Genomic DNA, 20939 nt, shown 5'->3' with positions numbered 1-20939 from the left:
TTTCTGCATAGCACACCCTGTGTGGTCCCCCAGGGACAGAATCATTCCTGAGCCTAGCAAGCTAACTGGCCAGGCTCTATCTTGAGTACAGCATCTCAGCAACAGCCCTGCTTGTCCACCCGTGGGCAGGACCCAAGATGGCGTAGGTGGGAGGCCTATTTTCCCATCCTCTACAACGTGGTGCCTCTGCCTGTAGAAAGCCCTTTCCCTGGCAGAGGTTCTTGGGACCTGGATGGGTGGGATGACCAGAGCAGCTCCACCGCCAGTTAGATGGAGGTCCCCTCCAACACTCGCGCACAGGAACGCTGATTCTCACTCCTATACACACCTGCACTCCGGCGACTTCCTCTTTACCACCCAGTGGCCTCTGGCCCTTGGTGATTACTTCCTTCTCTAAGCTCCTGGGGGCTCAGGGTCTGTGGCCATCGTCTTCATGCTCACTGCTATTACTGTCCCTGCAGGCAGTGTTTGAACTTTTACTGGCCTCTCCACCCTGGGGTGCTCAGAACCTCAGGGGGTGGAACTGTCGGCTCATTTTAAAGTGGAGCCCACTGAGGGCCCAGCACAGTGTAGTCTAGTGGCCGGGATCCCATATGGATGCCAGTTCCTATCACGGTGGCCCCACTTCCCATCCAGCTCCCAGCTTGTGGCCTGGGAAAGCAATCGGAGGATGGCCCAAAGCCTTGGGACCCTGCACCCACATAGAAGACCCGGAGGAGGCTCCTTGTTTCTGGCTTCAGACCAGCTCAGCTTTAGCCATTGTGGCCGCTTGTGGAATAAATCAGCAGAGAGGATCTTCCTTTATGTCTCTCCTCCTCTCTGTACATCTGACTTTCCAATAAAAATAAATAACTCGGGCCCAGCGGCGTGGCCTAGCAGCTGAAGTCCTCGCCTTGAAAGCCCCAGGATCCCATATGGGCGCCGGTTCTTATCCCCGCAGCTCCACTTCCCATCCAGCTCTCTGCTTGTGGCCTGGGAAAGCAGTTGAGGACGGCCCAAAGCTTTGGGACCCTGCACCCGCGTGGGAGACCTGGAAGAGGTTCCTGGTCCCAGCATCGGATTGGCGCGCACCGGCCCGCTGCGGCTCACTTGGGGAGTGAATCATCGGACAGAAGATCTTCCTCTCTGTCTCTCCTCCTCTCTGTATATCCGGCTTTCCAATAATAATAATTAAAAAAAAAAATCGAAAAAATTAAAAAAAAAATAAGTAACTCTTCACCAAAAGAAAATGGAGCCCACTGAGGCCCTGAGAGATGTGGTACCTCACTCCACGTGGGCCTGCTGGACACTGGACTCATGCATCAGCGGCCTCCAAAGCTTGCCCTCTTAACTACCACACTATTGGTTGCAATCTGATGCTTCTCAGATGGGTCACTCTGGGCCTGTTTCTTTTTTATTTTCTGAAGACTTATTTTCTCGGGCTGGCACTGTGGCACATCATGTTAAGCCACTGATTATGGAATTTGCTTCCCATGTGAGCACTGGGTTCAAGTCCTGGCTGCTCCACTTCTGATCCAGTTCCCTGCTAATGTACCTGGAAAAGCAGAGGATGATGGCCCAAGGACATGGGTTTCTGCACCCGTGTGGGAGACCCAGATGAAGAGGCTGGCTCCTGATTTGAGTCTGGATCCAGTTCCAGCTGTTGCAGCCATTTGAGGAATGTACCAATAGATAGAAAATCTAACTGCCTTTCGAGTAAAATCAATAAATATTAAACAACAACATAAAACATTAAAGAGATTTGTTTTTGGAAGACAGGAAGAGAGCGAGAGGAATATCTTCTATCCACTGGTTCATTTCCCCATATGTAACAGCTGAGCCAGACCAAAGCCAGGAATCTGACACTCCACCCAGGTCTCCTCCATGGGAAGCTGTGCATGAGGGGCATCCACAGGCACAGGGTTTGGCCTGGCTGTGGTGGGAAGGAAGGAAGTGGTTGCAGTTTCCAGGTTCTTTCCTCTGGCCTGCAACACCCCCACCATCTCAAGCAGCCCCGAGCACGAACGAAACCTAAATGAAAGTCAACAGAAGCTTTGTTTGTTTTTTCTTTTTCTCCCAGAATGCATCCCGGACCTGGGCTCACCCACTCAGTGAGATCGTCTCTGACGGCCTGGGACTGTGGCTGATTGGTCCAGCACACTGTCTGCAAATCCAGTCTTGACCCCATTCCCTTCTGGCTCCCAAGCCCTCCCACCTCCTGTGCCGGCTGCCCATGGCCCTGGAGACCCAGAACCACTGTGTGTCCCACCTGCCCAGGTTGGGATGGCTGCTGTAGGGGACAGAGAGGCTGAGCAAGGAGCTTTATTTGCTTCTGGTATTTACAGGTATGTACAGCTGACGTGGGTCTATAGTACAGTACTTCACAAAACTATCTTACACCCTGGGCACATGCCTGGGTGATTCTGAGGCAGCAACTTCCCCCTCTTGTGGAGGGTTGAGACAAGCGGCGTGAACAGGAGCTGCTGTCCTGCCTATCCCTGTTCCTCAAAGCCCCAGGCCATCCTACCGGCGATCCGTGCTGCCTATCTGCTCTGGGAGCTTTGCTTGGCATGATTTGGGTGGCAGCAGTGTTAGCCACTGCTTCCACAATGTTGCATGGTGGCTGGACGGCAAAGACCCCTAATCACTGACAGCAAATGACACCAGATGCCTAGAGCCTAACCGGCACCCTGGGTTACGGGGTGGACGCTCTCTCCCTGCCCCAGCGTGGACACGGCCTTCTCATGCAGGTGCAGCTTGACCTCACGGGGCACTAGCGTGCATCTTCTCCAGACAGTGCGTCCAGAACGTAACCAGCCGGTTGTCGCGGTTGACACAGAAGTCAGTGAAGTCCTTCAGTAACCGGTCGGCAAACTTCTCGTCGCCTGTGGCGCTGGAGCGCCACGTCTTGGTCAGCATGGTGTTGTAGGCCCAGTTGTAGCCAACACGCTCCTCGCAGAACATATTCTGGTTAGTGGAGCTGGTGGAGTTGCGCCGGCGCCGCTGCTGGCCCGAGAACTTGCGTTTGGAGTAGGGCAGCTGGAGGAAGACAGTTCCTGGAGGAAATACGGGGAATGGGGAGATGGGCACCCACAGTTGGGCTTTGGGTAAGGGAAGGCATCTGTGCGGGCAGCGCCAGCCCTCCCCTCACCCATGCCCAGGGTGCACACACTGCAGCCACAGGAATTCCACCTGTCCCACTTGCCACCCGGGGCTCCTCACCTGTGACGTGGATATACTGGGGCTTGTTCTCAGCAGGGAAGTTGAAAGCAGAGGCGGAATACTTATCTTGTACAAACCCAAACCTAAGTAAGGGAAGGAAAACAGGAAGACACACTAAGGCCTCTGCAGCTGAAGGCACACGAAGGGAAGAGTGTGTAGAAATCTTCCTCCTGAAAGTGGGGAGCACTGATCTGGGCCTGTCTCGCTCTGGAAATGGGCGGCAGGAGCCGTTTCTCATCTCTGACTTGTTCTGCTCCATTTCTTTCCGATGACTACTTCTATTCCTGCTTTTTCCTATTTCTATACTGCACGCTTATTATGGCCCTACCTACTAAGGGCTGGGAAGGACATGTTAGTGGATGTGCCTCCTGCCCTCTGGGGCTGCTGGGGGGCTGTTTAGGTAGTGAGGGCAGGAATGCAGGTCTGGGTACTGGGTTCCCGCAAGGGACGGATGCTGTGTCCGATCCCATGTCTAAGCGGCTGGCTCTGCACTGGCATTCCAGATCATTAAGCGAACAATCACGAAGTCTAATAGGCAGATGAAATGGTGAGGCTGACATGCTCAGGGATCGCCCTCTCTAGTCTCAGTCTCACTTTCGCTTCGTAGCCACGTTCCCATCCAGCCTTTCCATTCACTCAGCCTGGACCACAGCATGCTCGCCTCCTTTCTTCTTTAGCTCACCAGGAAAGATCTTCGTTTACTTATTTATTTATCTAAAAGGAAATTTTTTTACATGGTCTCTGGCCACTTCTCCGTCCACTGAAGGAGAACGCAAGTCATGTTCCCTGTGGGGGGTGAGGGGTTCTGATCCTGAAAAGGGGGTGTGCTAATCTTACCCTACCTGCCCAGAGGAAGATCATCAAGGGGCTGGGAGCCACCACAGGAGGGTTTAGGGAAGATGGACACTCTGGCTCTTTCAGAGATGGTCCTTGTGAGAGGGCTCTGGGACTGTTTCAGTCACGATCCTGCTCAAGAATTCCTCTCCACACAAGAGATAAACGTTACATAACTGCTCTGCCCGAGGCATTTTGCTAGGCAGTGTAGAGTAAAAAAACAAAAACAAAAGCAAAACCAACAAGAAAAGCGCAAGCCCTTGCCCTCTAGGGGCCCCCACAACAGGGTGTTGTGGAAGAAAAGGAAAACAGAGAGTCCTGTCAGGGACCAGCAACGGCTGCGTCACTGCGAGAGCACAGCTCTTTCCCGGGAATCAACAGCACTGGGTCTCCCTGTGGTGGTTGTGGCTCCAGTCAAACTCGGGTTCCTGCCCGCTGTTCCCTCTTGCTAAGGGACAAACCTGTGTGCAATGGCTTCTTGGAACAGATGCATCCGATCCCAGTAGGTTTCAGGTTCAAAGCCTGGAAAGAGACAAGGAGAGAGGCAGAGTTGTAATCACAAAGGCTGTGGCCATCCCCGGATCCAACCCGGGGCACTTCTTGGCAGCTCCTGGCCCCTTGAGCCTAAGGCCCACTTTCCCGCACTCCTGGCTTGGGTGGAAGCCAAGCCACAGCGGGATCTAGCAAGGTGATGAGTCCTCGGCAGCTAGTATGAGCTGCCAGCAACTCAGCACGAGAGATTCAGCCTCATGAGTCAAGGGCTAATGGGAGCGTGATATTCCAGAACAAATGGAAGATACATTTGAAATGCATACCAACAACAAACTGCAATATCTTCTATTCCCTGTCTGCCATTTTCCTGCAAGAAAAAGGTGAGGACACAAACTCCACTTGGAGGGTGGGGAAACGGAAACGAATAAATGTCAAAGTGTGTTGTGGACAGAGTGATGGGTTAAGGATATCCCCCCACTCCATGCCCACCCTCGTTGTTCCAGCCCCACTTCATCTGTTGGGTTTCTGAGAGGATGGAGAGTTGAGCTGAGCTGAGCTGAGCTGAGCATGAAGGTGGGGGAGGGCTGTCTCATAGCAACAGGCCGCGGAGCTAGGGCTGCCCTTGGGGCTGGGGCCATCCCAAAGCACAGGACTGCCCGTGGCAGCTGTGTCACTATTTCCACATTTGGAATGCTCTGGCTGGGATGGATATTTGAGGATTCTGGGCAACTACAGAGCGAAAGAGAGAACAACAACAACAAAAAAGCGACTTGGCTTTCATAGGGAAAACAAAAAAACCCACCACACAGCACATTCTTGTCAGATTTTTTTAAGATTTTTGATAACAGGAAGACAGGCACAGAGGCAAAGAAATCAATTTTTTCAAGGCAAGTCCTGGTTCCTTTAAACCAGGACTCCTTTCTTTAGCTGTAACCATGGCAACCCAAGGAGGATGCTGGGCTAGAAGACTCGGTTACAACTGGTAGGGAAAGCTGTCAACACACACACACACACACACACGGACACACGGTCCTCTAACACCAGCCCCGGGAGCAATCTTGCATGCTCACACTGTGGGTGGAAAAGACCCTCCGTGGTCTCTAGCTGGTGTGCAGGAAGATCCCCGTGTTCTCTATCTACTGAAAACACCATCAACTGGAGATGCCTGACTCAAAATGGCCTGATGGGAGCACAGCCATGCGGCAATTCAGGACTGCATATGCAGACCTCTCTTGGCCACATGGGGAAGCTGAATGAGAATCCATGTCACTACGGAATACCACGGAAGCCAGTAAAGTCCTTAGGAGGTCTGCAGCCTCTAGCAGGGAGAGGCTCTGTGGGACTCTCCCTGAACCCCAACTGTTACTTAGAACACTGCATCTCTACCCATCATCTTCCAAATTGTAAACGGAGAATACTCAGATGAGCCTTAGGGAAGAACTGTTCACATGAAGGCCGCCCATGTCGTGGCCAGTGCAGGAATCGTGAGCTCGTGAGCTCGGCCTTGGCCCACTTGGCGAGGCCTCAAGTGGCTCTCTGCTGCCGACCATACCGCAGGCTTACAAGGGCATGGGGTGGGAGAGGCAGAAAGAGGGGAAAAGCAGCTCCTTGACACCAAGGGTGATTTCTTTCATATTTGTCATCTTTATGGCGGAGATACGACAGGGCTCCTGAAGGATCAGCACCAATCCTAGCTTTTTTTTTCTTTTTCTTAAAAGCAACATCGTTTTGTGAACTCACTGAAAGCTTCCGAAGGAGCTATTTATACATCCGTCCGAAATGGATGCTTGAGGATGGAAGGCTCTGTGCTGTGGCAAGAGGAGCTGTCCTCTGATGTTGTTCTGAACCTGGCTGACTGGGGTCAAGTGGCAGGCTCGGTGGGCCTCTGTGCGCTCATCTTTCCAGGAGCAACCCTGCTATAGAGGGCAGGGACCCTGATGGGCAATGCTCCGCTCTCCTCTGAGCCTTCTGCTAGTCTGCTTTCTCTTCCTGAGAAGCAAGATTTGAGCCACATTGCAGGGCCCCAAGGGCTGACCCACTACAGCTTGGCATGATAGGTACCGCTTCCTCTTTCACTCTCCATCTCCCCACTATTTTTCGGCAGAGGATGGCATATACAAGTCTCCCAAGAGGTTCAAACCCCTGTGGTCAGAGCTGGGTAGGTCAGAGTCTGTGGAATAAGAGCTTGGTGTGTATTGCAGATGCAGGGTACATTACAGACCCTTCTGCCACTCACTGCTGTGCCCAGCACTTCACAGTGGTCTGCTTGGGAGGGGGCAAGACAGCTCGACTTCATCTTACTTTTCAGAATAAGGTAAACTGAGGCTCAGAGCCATGAAGTGATCTACCTACTCAGTGAAGAATCTAGATCGAAACCCAGCTCCTCCACCGCTTGCTAAAAGGCTCTCTCTGCTCACCAACTCGTGCAAGCGAGAACAGTGAGAGAAGGTGTCCTGCGGGGTGGGGGAGGAAGGGGAAAGGGGTTTCATCTCTTACTGTCAAACAGGTGCTCACTGCCTTCCTTGAGCAAGCAGCTGATGTTGAGCGGGATGAAGAGCTGGGCTCGAAGAGGGTCGCCGTACAGGTAACTGGGCAGTGCAAAAGGACCCTCTAAAACTGGGACCAACAGGAAGCCGCAGGAGGTGGCCTTCCGATGCCAGCCTTGGACCTGGTGGGAGGCACAGGAACAGCAAAGAGCGGTCAGTCACCTCTGGGATCTTTCCGATGAAGAGCAAATGACTTCCTGATGGGTACAGGCTTTATCGATCTGCCTGTTCATTTATTCATGCTCACCGGCTCCAACCCAGTCCTGGGCAGGAAACAGCTTAACCTGCTGATGAATACTTAAAAAAAAAAATCCATGAGTTAAGCACACAGCTTGTCTTCTGCAACTTTGGTGCTTCTTGTGGGAAGAATACAGTGCAGAGTTGAAACCCTTCCTAATGTGGCAGGCTGGAGAAAGGTCATGGAATATAGGCAAAGCCTTTCTGATTTTTGTCCTTGATTGAGAATTTGGTACGTTCAAAGGATCCAATAGGGAAGACAGTACACTCAGCTCAGCTGAGAAAGACTGGAGGTAGGATGGGAGGTGACTGTGGTATTTCTGATCAAAAACTAACCAGGCCTGATCCAATGGAATGCCAGCCGCTCTCTGGCCAACCCCTAAAGCACACCTGCTCAAAGACTGAGGAACCCAAGCTAGTGGCGTCTCAAATGTCCCAACAGCAACAATTTCTTGAGGAGTGGGAGCAACTGTCTAGTTCTCGATAAACTTTTTTTTTTTTTAAACCCAGGAAACTGAAGGATATTGAGAAAAACAAAGCAGTGACACAAAGACAGCCATTCTTAGCAGACTGCACGTGAACAGATGGGAAAAGTGGGCTTTTTCAGGACAGTCACCCAATTCCTAAGATGGAATGACCACCCCCACCCCCCTTAGCTCCCAACCGTAACTACACATGTGTGTTATCTTCGAAGGCCGCAGTTGGGTCATCTTGAGATTGCCTGCCAGAATGCTCTGGTCTGCTGGGTCAGAGGGCTTGTCTTACTGGAGCAAGTGATCCCCTCAGGCACACTCCGCTGGGGAGGAGCAGGTGTCCTCTATAAGTGGGGGTGGCATGAGTAGCAGGGCTTTCTTGAAATTTATACTGTAACGACATTCTCTGAATCTATCTTTTCATGGTGCCAAGTGGAGGCAGAGACCCGGCTGGGTCTTTACCCCCTCAGATACCATGGTTTTATGGGTCAAACCTGAGACTGAAAGCTCTGGACGCACACTGTGTTATTTCTCTTGGATCATCTCTTAACTTTCAGGGCTCCTCGTTGAATTTGCAGATGTTCTTGGTTATATCAGATGTTCAGCTCAGGGTTAGAGAGGAGTGGGTTCAGGTGAAGCCACAGTGAAGTACTGGTTGTGGTTGGTGTGTGTTACAGGAGGCCCACTGGGAGATACTGATAGCTTAGATAAGTAAGGAGTATTTATCCTCCAGGCACTGGGACAGTGGTCCTGGGGCAGGGAATGGCTAGCAAGAGCTTTTTAGTGCAGGAGCAATAGATGGCCCAATTGCAGATGACTGAACTAGAAGGGGAATGACCCATGGAAATAGGCATCTCACCTTTGGTACTTGTGTCAGCATGGGCCAGTTAAGCCTTTGCTGGGGGGGGTGCTGTCCTCTGCACTCTGGGGTGATGAGCCTCTCATCAGATGCCAGCAGTACTCACCACCACCACCACTACAAATGAGCAAGCATGTCTCCAGACACTGCCAAATAGCCCTTGTTTGAGAAACATTGAGTTAAAAGCAGTGATATTCATTAATAGGGGAATGGTTAAATAAATTTTGCTAAACAACAGAATAGTCTGCAGTCCCTCAAAACGAGGTATGTTTGTCAGAACCCTCACTGTGAAAAAACAATGACACACACACACACACAAACAAGAGTAACCTACCAACAAACAAAACAACCCAAGGCACATTTACTTACGCTGATAAAGAGCACATACAGACATCCAGGTCACGGGAGAAACACAATGTAAGTAGGACATATCTCAGGCTACCATTTCTGTTAAAAACCATGATTGTGTAAATGCCTTCAATCTGTCTGGGAGCACACTTCGCAAAGTGTAATGGTAGCTGCTTTTGGATGAAAGCTTTAGGACTCAGGGATGCCAGGCAGGCATGTTTTTACTCTTGACCTGTTAGTCTCAATTAGGGAAAATGTCCCACTCCAGAGACCTGTGGCAGACCAGAGAGGAAGGGAAGGGAAGAGAGAGACAGTTTCACTCCTTAAATGCCTGTAATAGTTTCAACTGAGACGGGCTGGAGCTGGGAATTGAATCCAGGTCTCCCGCAGGAGCAACAGGCACCCAACCACTTGAGCCATCACCCACCATCTCTAAGGGTCTGCGCTGGCATGAAGTCAGGAGTTGGGAGCCTGAGCCAGAAATTGGACCTTGGCACTCTAATACAGGTTGTGGGCATCTTAACCACTAGGCCAGATGCCCAGCTCTGGAGACATTTGGTATTACCATAGCTGGGGAGTGTGTGATTGGCATTTTGTAAGTACAGGGTGGGGGTGCTGCGCGACGGTCTATAATGCACCGTGCTGCTCCTTCCCAGCCCCAGATGCCATAGTGTCAAGTTTGACAAACCTGAATCTAATGGGCTTACATTTTTCTTAGAGTCAATACCAACAGCCAAGGTCAAAAGGTAACAGGGGCCTGAGTTAAAATGAACAAGCAACGTCAGTCTCTAAGCAAGCACCCTTACTCCCACCCTGCGAGGGGAGCCATGGGGCCACAACCACGGGCATCGCCAAGGTCCTTACCATCTCGAAGAGCACGGCGGCGGTCACGGCCATCCAGTGCAGCTTGATCTCGAAGGCAGCGTTCAGGGAGAAGTTGCCATGGTAATAGCAGCTGCACCACTCCAGCCGGTCCGTGCGGTTGTTCACATCCACGTCCAGCGTCACAGTCCTCTGCTCCGGGACGGTGGCGGCTGAGAGCAGGGCAGGAGGGGTCCCCAGAAAGTAGGAACAGGGGAAGTAGGGTGATGAGGAATAATTAAGCACTCTGGTATCAAAGTACAGGATTAACTAACAGAAAAAAAAAAAAAAATCACAGATTCTAGAAGTCACCCAGTCCTGGAGTCAGTCAGTGAGTTATTTCTGTAAAGGGTTGGATGGTAACTACTACATCATGGGCCATGCAGTTTTCCTTGGAAAACACTCAACTGTGCCATGACGGAGTGAAAGCAACCATGGATAACACGTGAAGTGGATGGGCTCAGTCATGTTCCAATTAAGCTTTATGTATAAGAACAGGTGGATTTTTTTTTTAGGACAGTGAAAACCATCCTCTAAAGTGTTATAAATGCAACTACTTACGTGTCATGTACATCTGTCCAAACCCACAGGCATTACATCAAGAACCCTGAGGTAATCCTTGGTAATTTGAGTGATAATGATGAGTCCACACAGGTCCACAGATTGTTTAGCAATGCGCCACTCTGGTGGGGGGTGTGGTTGGGGGGTAGGGTGTGTGTGTGTGTATATAGAGGAATATTTGTGATCTTTGGCTCACTTCTGCTGGGAGCCTAAAACTACTCTACAAAATAAAATATACTATGAAGTAAGCAAACCAAGACACGATGGGCCCGATTTGACTGATTAAGGCAGAGTTTGTCTTCCCTCTCTATTAACAGCGCAGGGAAATGGCACCCTGGGGAGGTGAGATGCCTGGCTAAGAACATGGAGGAAGAATCTGGGCCAGGCTGAACCTCAGGCCTCCTGGTTTCAGTGACTCACAAAGGGACACCGTGAGGCACACAGTCTAGACCACAGTGAGGAGGAAGTCTTGCTTTTCTGGTTTCAGCCCGGAAAGGGTTGCCGTTTTACACTCTTTTCTCAAGAAGTGAAACCTCTGAGTGGGCATTTGTCCTGGTGGTTAAGATACCATGTAGGAATGCCCATCCACACACTACAGAGCCTGGGTCTAATACCTGGATCCAGCTCCCAATTCTAATTTTCTGTTAACGCAGACTCAGGGAGGCAACTGCAATGGCGCAGGTAATTAGGGTCCTGCCACCCACATGGGGGGGCTGGATTGAGTTTTTGGCTTCTGGCTTTGGCCTGGCCCTGTCCTGACCATTACGGGTATCTGGGAAGTGAACTAAAGGATGCGAACACGCTCTCTGTCTCTCTTAGGACCAACTGTGCTCATCTTATTGAGGACTCTCGCTCAGAAATCCTATACAACAAGACAGTGCAGAGACAGATAAGACAATAAAGTCCCTAGCCAGAAATGATTTAGAAGAGAACAGCAAAGATCAAGTGAAAACAAGGGTGACAAGGGACCATGCACTTCCTCTCGTGCTGTTTCCTTTCATCTCTCCACTTCTATGTCTCCTCTATTCCTGTTACTCCTCCCTGCCAGTCTGAGCTGTGAGCTCACCAAGGCTCCCTGCAAGGCTTTGTTATGACCTGCAGGGACATTGTTCAGCTGGCTGCGGCACTGAAGGTGGAAGAACCTTGGTTGCTTCAACATTCGAGGTTTAGCAAAACCAGATTCTGTTTCTGCTTCATGCTGCTGATTCATGACACCACCCATATAACCTTTCAAATCAAAGAACTCTGTTTTGTTTGCTGTGTATTCCTCCCCAGGTGAAAATAAGGGCAAAGGACCCGGTGTGGTAGCCTTGCAGCTAAAGTCCTCCCTTTGAATGCGCCTGGATTTCAAATGGGCTCCGGTTCTAATCCTGGCCACCACGCTTCTCATCCGTGCTTGTGGCCTGGGAAAGCAGTCGAGGACAGTCCGAAGCTTAGGGACCCTGCACCCACATGAAAGATCTAGAAGAAGCTCCTGGCTCCTGACTTTGGATTGACTGAGCTCTGGCCACTGAAGCCAACTGGGGAGTGAACCAGTGGATGGAAGATCTTCCTCTCTGTCTCTCCTTCTTTCTGTAAATAGGACTTTCCAATAAAAATAAATAAATTTTTTAAAAAAATAAAAAGAAGGGCCTGGAAGCAGAAGTATGGGCAAAGAGCAGGCAGCAAGAGTGGTGTGGCCAGGTGCCCAGCAGTTAGACAGAAGACAGAGATAGGAAGCCAACCACATCCTGGACGGCCTGCAGACTGCTACAGTGACCCTGGAACAGAGGATGATATCCAGGGGAGGAACATGACCTGAGCTCTATTGGAAGAGGTCTCTCTGCTTTCTCAGTGTGGAAAATAGATTACAGGGAAGCTGGGGGGCGGGGGAGAGACTATTGAGAGGTGACTACGGGAGGTAATGCACATAGAATTGGTGGCTTGGACTGGAGTCACGGAAAAGCCAGAAAGGAGCTGAAGGCTGATGGATGAAACACAGAGCTGGGGCCAGGACTGTGGTACAGTGGACAAAGCTGCTGCTTCAATTCCACATGAACACTGGTTCAGGTCCTGGTTGTTCTACCTCTGACCCAGCTCCCTGCTGATGACCTGGAAAAAGCAGCAGAGGACGGTTCCAAGTGCTTCGGCCCCTGCATCCACACAAGAGACCTAGATAAGAGTTCCTGGCTCCTGACTTTGCCCTGATTCAGTCCTGGCTGTTATAGCCAACTGGAGGTTAAACCAGCATATAGATTTCAAACTCTTTTTTTTATTCTAACTTTCTCAAATAAATAAAAGTTTTTTAGGTTTTTTTAAAAGATTTATTTTTATTGGAAAGTAGATTTACAGAGAGGAGAAGAGACAAGAGAGAAAGATCTTCCATCTGCTGGTTCACTTCCCAGGTGGCCATAATGACCAGAGCTGCACCGATCCAAACCCAGGAGCAAGGAACCTCTTCTGGGTCTCCCACAAAGGTGCAGGGTCCATGTGGGAAACCTGGAAGAACTTCCCGGCTCTTGGCTTTGGATTATTTAGTTCTAGCTGTTGTGACTGCTTGGGGAGTGAATCAGCAGATGAAGATCTTCCTATCTCTCCTTCTCTCTGTAAATCTGTCTTTCCAATAAACTAAATAAATCTTAAAAAGAACATGGGATTTCTCTGGAGTCTGGTCTATGTTAGTTACGTCTGCTTGTTTCCTTCCTTCTGGAGCGTTTCTGGATCTCTTGAGATAAACTTCACGGAGAATGGATTCCTAAAGATGCTTGTATCTCAATCCATCTGCCAGGTTCTCCAGAGCAGCAGTGCAAGTTTCCTATCACAGGTAGCCAGCTTTCAGTAAGCAGACGCTCACCCTGCCCCAGAGCTGTAGGAACAGAGGAAAACAGGGAAGCAACCCAGAGGACATCCCATGATGTGGTCAACACACACAGGAAGGAAGAGATGAGGGGAAACTCATGCTCAGTATGAGGGTCTGGAATTGGACAGCCTTTGGGTTCCTTCCTCGTCTGAGATTCCAAGAGGCTGTGCCTCTGGGGAAGGTCTCTGGCAGCAAGTGAACCTGCTGTGGGCAGTAGCTCACATCCCCTGCCTCCTGAGGGGCTCTGGAGAAGAGTGGCCACGTCATCTATTTTCTCCTGTCTGTGCAGATACGGCATCACGCTCCAATGCATGGGACACTAGACACCATTTGTTGGCTGGACTCACTGGGCTAGTGAAAGACAGCATGGGAAACCACACTGGGACAGACACAATGGACAGCCTGAGAGCCACCGTAGTTCTAACCACGGTTCATGTGGCATCATTCTTATGGCTGGCCACTCCCCGAACCCACAACACACACTCGCCCACCAGCATGTACCCACATGCCATCTGTGCTGGGCATTTACCTAAGAGTGCAGCTGCCTGGCTCCGTCCTCCGAAACTGCGGCTAAAGGAGCTGTGCCTGCTCGCGTAGGAGGCTGGCCGGCTGGGCAGCCAGGGCAGGAGGAAGGCAGGAATCTCCGAGTGCAGGAGCTCTTCTGCCACAAAGGCCACCTCAAACCACTTGCGCTGGAAGCTGGCGAAATCATCCACCCCTGCCGTGTGCCAAGTGGGAGCGGGCTGCTGCATGGCCACTGCAAGGAGCAGAAGTGGGAGAGAGAGGGAGCCCTCAGGACAAATGCTTACATGCCGGCGGATGCATGCTATGATGCGGAGGAAGCCTGAAAACCTAACGCTAAGTCAAAAGAAGTCAGACACACAAGGCCGCCACGTGGTACGATTCCATTTAGATGAAACGCCCAGAAAAGGCGTATCTTTGGAGACAGAAGGCAGATTGGCAGCTGCGCGGGGACAGAGGGAAGAAGAGCTATGGCAGTGATTGCTAATGGGTACAGGGATGGGCTTCTCTTAAGGGTGATCAAAACTTGCACTAGAGAGAGGTGACAGCTGCACAACACTGTGAATGTACTAAATGCCCCTGAATTGTTCACTTTCAAATGGGGAATTTTATTTCACATGAGCTTTAGTTCAATTTTATCAACCTGGGGGTAAAACAGATCATCTACTGGTCAAATTTAGAATTTGAGGAAAAGGGTGTCCACGGACGTACTAGAGGTTTTAAGGGAAAAAAAAAAAAAAGAAAGTTTACATAGATCTTCTCCCGACACGTCTTTGGATAAGAGATCACAGTGAGTAGCACTGGCGGGACGATGTAAGCCTAAGGGTCACTTTCAGCCATGGTCCTTGTATATACTGGACACACCAGAGAGGACTGGCTCCTGGGTGGCCCCCAGAGCTTTCTGAGCTGGCTTTGACTGTGCCAGACATGGCTCCCATCTGAGGGATTACTTTCTCTTAATTTTGGAAAAAAAAAAAATCAACACAGTCAGCCCTCTGCATTCTTGGACTCAACCAATTGACATGGGCAACTCTTAAGAAGAAAAAAAATTGGGGGAGTGATTAATTCCTAGACAATATAGTGTAACAATCTTTTATGTAGCACTTACATTATGTTAAATAAGGAATCTAGAGATGATGTGAAATAAGTAGGAAGATACATGTGAAGTCCATGAGGTCACTATGCCATTTTATGCAAGGAACTTGAGCACTGGTGGATTTCCGGGAGCCTTGGAACTATGTTCCACAGATACTGAGGGGTGATAGTACTTAACAATAGCCTTTGGAAAATCTAGCTAGGACTTGATGGTTTTTCTGGAAACCCAGCAAGTGAGAAGGGTCACAAATCACAGAAGGGCACTCATCCTGTTACATCAAAGCTACCTGTCCTGGATGGGGTCAGCGTGCTGTCTTGAGAAATGGCCACCACAAGATGACTGGTGGGAGTTTCTCACACTGTGTCTCTTGACAGCTTTCGGGTTTGTCTCCCTCCTGCACTGTCCTCTCACCGAGAACACGCTGTAATGGAAGAAGGCCCCCTCGCTCACATTAGATACAAACGCTCAAGGAGGCAGTGTCAGCCTAGGACACAGTGTCATACATGGATCACAAAAGACACTGTAATGGGACAGAGCAAGGCACCAGGGGACACCCCCACCCGCAGGGGCAACCGCCTCGGCCTGGGCGCTGACCTCGGTCGGGCTCTTTGTCCATGACGATCTTGTAGAAGTAGAAGCCATAGATGAAGGTCCGCCAGGCTTCACCAGATGCGTGTGTGATCAGCTGCTCTTCCAGCATTTTCTAGGAGAGACATTGAACCCTCAAATTCCTACTGGGACGGGGGAGGAAGGGGGGGGTCCCAGAGGGGCAGCCCATTCAGGTGTGCTTTGGGGTCAAGAGAGGATGAGGAGCACTGAGGAGAACCTTACCTGCCACCCCCAATTAGACATAACTGCTGCCCTATGCAGATACACCTGGTGTCAATTACGTCATGAGTTCAGACACAAAGATAACTAAGGTGTACTACCATCCAGTTGTTAAAAAGTTAGTATTTTGTTATACAGTAGTCTCCCTTCTTCACAGCAGGATGCATTCTAGGACCTCCAGTGGATGCCCGAAACTGTAGCTAGATAGGCATGCACCCTATATAAGCTATGTTTCCACTATGCATACACACCCATGACCAAGTTTAACTTATAAATGAGGCACCATAGAGAGCAACAACAATTACTAATATACCGGGATAATTATAACAATGTCTTGCAATAAAATTTAGAAATAGGATTCTTCCTATTCCTATCATGTCATGAAATATTTCGGGAATCTTCCATTAATATTTTTGGACCAAGGCTGGCTGGAGGCAAAGCTGACTAGGAAAGCAACAGGGGACTACAGTCAAAACTTTGAAAAATTTCTACTGATTCTTCCAAGTCCATTTTGCTTTCCTCTCTCTCTCTCTCGAAATAAATGACTACTGCCATATTCTTATGCTTAAAGAACTTCGTGGTCTAGACATGCAATGATAAAAAAAAAAATGAGGGACTTAAATTTATTGATGCATGTACTTCTATTTATTTGAAAAGCAGAGGGACACAGAAGCGATGACCACCTGCTGACTGAGATCTGTTCCTGATTTTACATCTCAGGGCTGACCAGCCAGTGGGGTCAGCAGACAGCACTGATCTCCAGCGGTGCTCTCTGTGAGGTTAAAGAGTGTAAAATGGCTCAGTGAACACCACCTTTTTCATTCTCTGCCTCTCATGGCTAATTCTGGTCTTAAACAGTGTAATTAAGTTCAAGTAAGTGTCAGGTAAGTGCCACGCAAGATGTCAGAGAGTGGTGGCATGGTGGTGGCATGGAAATGGGCAGTGGGAGGTGGCCCCACCCTTAAAGAACTGGTCTCAGCTGCCTTATTCTGTGTGCTAAGGCCTCTGACAGGGTAAGTGCAGGGCGCCAGAGGCCTCTGATATGGAACCTTGACTCCAGCCTCAGCTCTGGAATTGAGCAGATGTTGACCGGGGTGGAGGAATAGAGGGCTTGAGGTCACACAGGGAAGATGTTCCCTGACAATCTCTCACAGATGCTTTTCCAGAGTTCAAAAGGACACAGATTTTGTGTCCAGAACATTTCAGGACAGACGGTAAGTCTTGCCAAAACTGAAAGTCAAGGTACAATGTGTGTCCATTCCAGATGGGCCCTGCATTTATTAGAAATAGATCCTTAAAAACAGACAAACAAACAAACAAACAAAAAACCACCAAGAGACAGTTCCTCAGAGTGGGGTGGATACTTGGCCAAGTGGTAAAGACATCCATGTCCCTCCCTGGAGTCCTTGTCTTGGATTCCCAGCTGTAGCTCCTGACTCCAGGAGGCAGCAGGAGGTGGAGTTCCCACCAACCCACATGGAAGACCTAGACTGCATTCCCAGCTCTCAGCTCCCAGCTTATCCCCCGGTCCAGCCCTGGCCACTGCAGGCATGCGGCGGGGAGTGACCCAAAAGAGAATCACACAGAGCTTTCTCTCCCTCTCTCTTAAGTAACATAAAGAAATCTTTAAAAATAAAAACAAAAACAGATCTGCTGCAGGCCACTGGTCTCATTCCTGGAGAGGCTGCCAGCTTCTAGGACAGGCCCTGGCTTCCCAGGGACAGGCCCTGGCTTCCCAGGGGGAATCTGCACGGACAACCCTGGGGGCCTGGCCTTGCCGTCTCACCTGCATGATGTCGATGGCCATGGCCTGTGTCTGGACGCCCTCCACGTTGTTCACCAGCCAGTGCACCACCTCGGCACTGATGAAGCAGCACGGCGAGAGGCCCTTCTGCTCCGAGAGCAGCTGGACTCCTGTCCTGGGTTCCAACGGGAGGAGCAGGGAGCAGGATGTTGTGTGCATGCCCGGTGGCCACAGGGAGAAAGAGAAGATGAGATAGAAGGGGCTCTTCAGAGGGAAGGGAAGTTTTCCCATTTATCCCCAACACCACCACAATAAAGTAAGTTCTTTCCACAGTTCCTAGGCCCAGGGAAATTCTCACGACAGGATACAAAAGGGGACAAAACGGAAGGGAACTTATGCCTATGGGACTTCTACACTAATAATTCCATTTCTGGGGTGGGGAACATCTGGCCTGTGGGCCATATAATGCCCGTGAAATCATTTGGTCTTGCCCTGCTGAGGCATCCACGAGTGGGACCCAAAACTCAATAAATCTACAGCAGGCTAATGTTTAAGTTGATCATTTTGTAGGGCCCTTGAATGATGTTATAAATAGCCAAATGGTCCCTGGCAGAAGAAAGGTTCCTCACCTCTGAGTCCTGACATCAACTCTGTTGACGTAACCACTTAGTAAAAAATTCCATTTGACACAGAGAGGCTCAGAGAGGCCAGGTGACTTGCCCCCAGGCTCATGGCAGTGGACAGGCCTTTGGGCACCACCTGCCCTTTGCATACACCCAGGTGACCCGGCACTTACGAGGGGTGCTTCATGGCTTCCAGGATCTCCGCCAGGGTGGAGGACGAGGTCAAGGAGCTGGCTGCCTGCTGCTGCAAGCTGTAACAGAGTGCCCATCACCAGAGCCAGGGGGCACACACAGAGACAAGAACACAAACATTAGGAGTGCCCTCGACTTCTTATGGAGCTGGACGGTGTCATCCCGGGCATGTCTCCTAGGAGACTTCACACTTGCAAAGTTACTTGGTTAAAAAAAATCACTTCAAAGTGATTCTGCTGTGCTCTGAAGGCTTGCTGCTGGTTCCCCCGCCTCAAGGGACACTGACCGGAGAGCCCCAGGTGTGACAGTAAGAGTACAGGCATGGAATCGCAGGATCAGTACTAACTGTGGGGCCTCTGGCTTTTCATGGCTTTGGAAGCCTAAGCCAGGAAATGGGAATGATGCTCTTCCTGTCTTCATGGTTGCTGCAAAGCTATCAAGCAGAGGACTGACACACAGAAACCCTGAATGGTAATAAACACTGAAACATAATGACAATGGCTATTCTTTAGAGATCCAAGTTGGTTAAAGGAATTAATGAAGGCCAGAGAGCTGGGAGGCGTCAGGGTCTGGAGTGGACTTCAAGTGGGTGTCTCTTCAAAATCCAGACCTTTCCACCACCTGCTGCTTAAGTTCTTCCCTAATGGTGTGAACATTCCTAATGCACATGAGATGCTTGGGCAGCTGCATGGCCCCTAGCACTTTGGGGGCCAGTTCTGGGGCTTACCTAGCAGCTCCTCTGAATCTCTGACTCCTTGAATCTCTCACTCCCTTCTCCCTGACTACTTACTGGGTCCACAACTCCCTATAGCAGCTCAGGATCTCAGGGTTAATGAAGACACCTTTACCAATCCTTGAAGGACAGGGTTTCGGCACAGCAGCTAAGGAACCGCCTGGGACAGCTGCATCCTGTGTCTAAGGATCCAAGTTCAATGTCCACTTCTGCTCCTGATTATAACATCCTGCTGATGTGCACCCAGGGAAGCAGCAGGTCAAGCACACAGGTCCCTGTGATCTGGGCGCAAGACCAAGGCTGAGTTCCTGGTTCCCAGCTTCATCAGCCTGGCCTAGCTCCAATTGTTGCAGGCCTTCTGGGGAAAGAACCAGCAGACAGGAGATTTCTATGTTTGTTAATCTCTGCTTTTTCAGACAAATCAATGAAAGTGGCTCTCCTAACAAAAAAAAGACCTTTGAGATGGACTTCTAACGCCTCAGTCTTCACTGAATCGTAAAGACTGGACAAAAAAGGGACATCCTGTTTGTGTGAAGCAGAGACTTCAGATCCTCCAAAAGAAATTCACTTCCACAGAGCAACATCCACTTCTTGGAAGTCCTTTACCACAAAATGGAATCTGTTCTCTGTAATTTCTGGTCATTGGTCTCTCTCTGTCTCTATATTTCAAATAAATTTTTAAAAAACACAGGGTAGACTTATTGCTGGGAAGGAAACAAAAAGAAATCTTTCCTAATTAATAACGGCATTAAAAATTAAGGTACATTACCCCTTATAGGCATGCATTTATTACATCTTGATTAAATTTTTAATAATTGAAGACAAATTTGTATTTTTTTCTAAAGCAGAGTTCTTGAGGCAAATGAGGCAGAGGGCAGGAATAAAATAGTCACATTCGGCCACAATAAAGGACTCAGCTCATTCATCTCCTTTAAGACTACACACCATCATGTGCAAGTCATCTTGTGAGTCACTGTGATGACCAGGAAAAACTTAGTCGAGGGCCCACTCCCAAAGCCCTATACACCTGTCTAGTGCCTGATACTATGTGGGATCCTTCCAGACATCCCGTGAAGTTGACAGGACATGGATGCTTAGTTTGTCCTACAAGGGCAGGTAAGGACTGACTCACCCAACAAACTACCCAGGATTCATGACACCATCAGAACTTGGCCCCATTCCCCCAGGGGCGTGAGCTCAACTTTCCAGAGTCTCACCTGCTGTTGTCACTGGAGTTTGTAGAGGGGAAGCCCTGTTCTCCCGCATTCTGGGAGTTCCCAAAGGTCTGACTGTTGCCTCTGTCTACAGACTGGCCCATGCTTATCCCCAAACTGCTGCCGTCCAACACTGGAGGGGCTGTTTGGTCCAGAGATACCTGCGGGAGATTTAAAAAAATTCATACTCAGGTCTAAGAATAGTCAACAGGGAAACAAGATACATAAGCTTCACTGGTTTATTTGGTCAACAAGTATTTACTATTTATTAATAAAAAGGAATACCCTCCCCCAATCTGGACAAAAAAAAAAATCTATATATGATCTGTTCTATTCTTCTCATTCCTACTCTGCATTGCTTGTTGGTGGTTGAGCTAACAAAGGTCCGAGACCTCACCCAGCTTTAAGGGCGCTGTCAGAGCAACTGCAAAATCCCACCCTCCAAATCGAGACAGCTGGGACATATCACTACCAGCCGACCCCAGCACCAAAGAAATCTCAGCATCTGACTCAGATCACAAGATCCAGGCTTGAGAACACTCCTTAGAAAGAGCAGAGATGTGAGAATCATCCCTGTGAGATGGGGAGAAGGGAGAGGATGTTTCCAAACAAATGGTGAATAGCACAATGGTCATCCTCCCCATCTCCTATAACTCACCCTCTTCCAGCTCATTCCTCCCTGTCCTGTTTTGGTCAGCGGCATGACGAGTCTTCCAAGTGAGTGTCCAAGTTCAAT

At 49.7% G+C, this 20939-nt stretch overlaps 1 protein-coding gene across 5 annotated transcripts in view; it reads right to left on the bottom strand.

Annotated features, from left to right (window-relative positions):
• Nucleotides 1-2474: 2474 nt before the first annotated feature.
• The window catches only part of DEPDC5 (DEP domain containing 5, GATOR1 subcomplex subunit), a 93754-nt gene continuing 75289 nt past the window's right edge, over nucleotides 2475-20939 (bottom strand). For all 5 annotated transcript variants that reach the window (XM_058656819.1, XM_058656823.1, XM_058656818.1 and 2 more), the window contains 10 exons: nucleotides 20207-20364; nucleotides 18238-18315; nucleotides 17484-17616; nucleotides 15464-15572; nucleotides 13781-14008; nucleotides 9855-10024; nucleotides 7024-7195; nucleotides 4497-4557; nucleotides 3202-3284; nucleotides 2475-3035 (listed from right to left, as the gene is read on the bottom strand). In XM_058656819.1, coding sequence (XP_058512802.1) covers nucleotides 2743-3035; nucleotides 3202-3284; nucleotides 4497-4557; nucleotides 7024-7195; nucleotides 9855-10024; nucleotides 13781-14008; nucleotides 15464-15572; nucleotides 17484-17616; nucleotides 18238-18315; nucleotides 20207-20364 — 1485 coding nt within the window. In that variant the 3' untranslated portion in view covers nucleotides 2475-2742. The remainder of the gene's footprint in view (nucleotides 3036-3201; nucleotides 3285-4496; nucleotides 4558-7023; nucleotides 7196-9854; nucleotides 10025-13780; nucleotides 14009-15463; nucleotides 15573-17483; nucleotides 17617-18237; nucleotides 18316-20206; nucleotides 20365-20939) is intronic.

Source organism: Ochotona princeps, chromosome 29 (genome assembly GCF_030435755.1).
Source record: "Ochotona princeps isolate mOchPri1 chromosome 29, mOchPri1.hap1, whole genome shotgun sequence".
Taxonomy (NCBI): domain Eukaryota; kingdom Metazoa; phylum Chordata; class Mammalia; order Lagomorpha; family Ochotonidae; genus Ochotona; species Ochotona princeps.
This window is presented reverse-complemented; position numbering and strand designations above follow the sequence as displayed.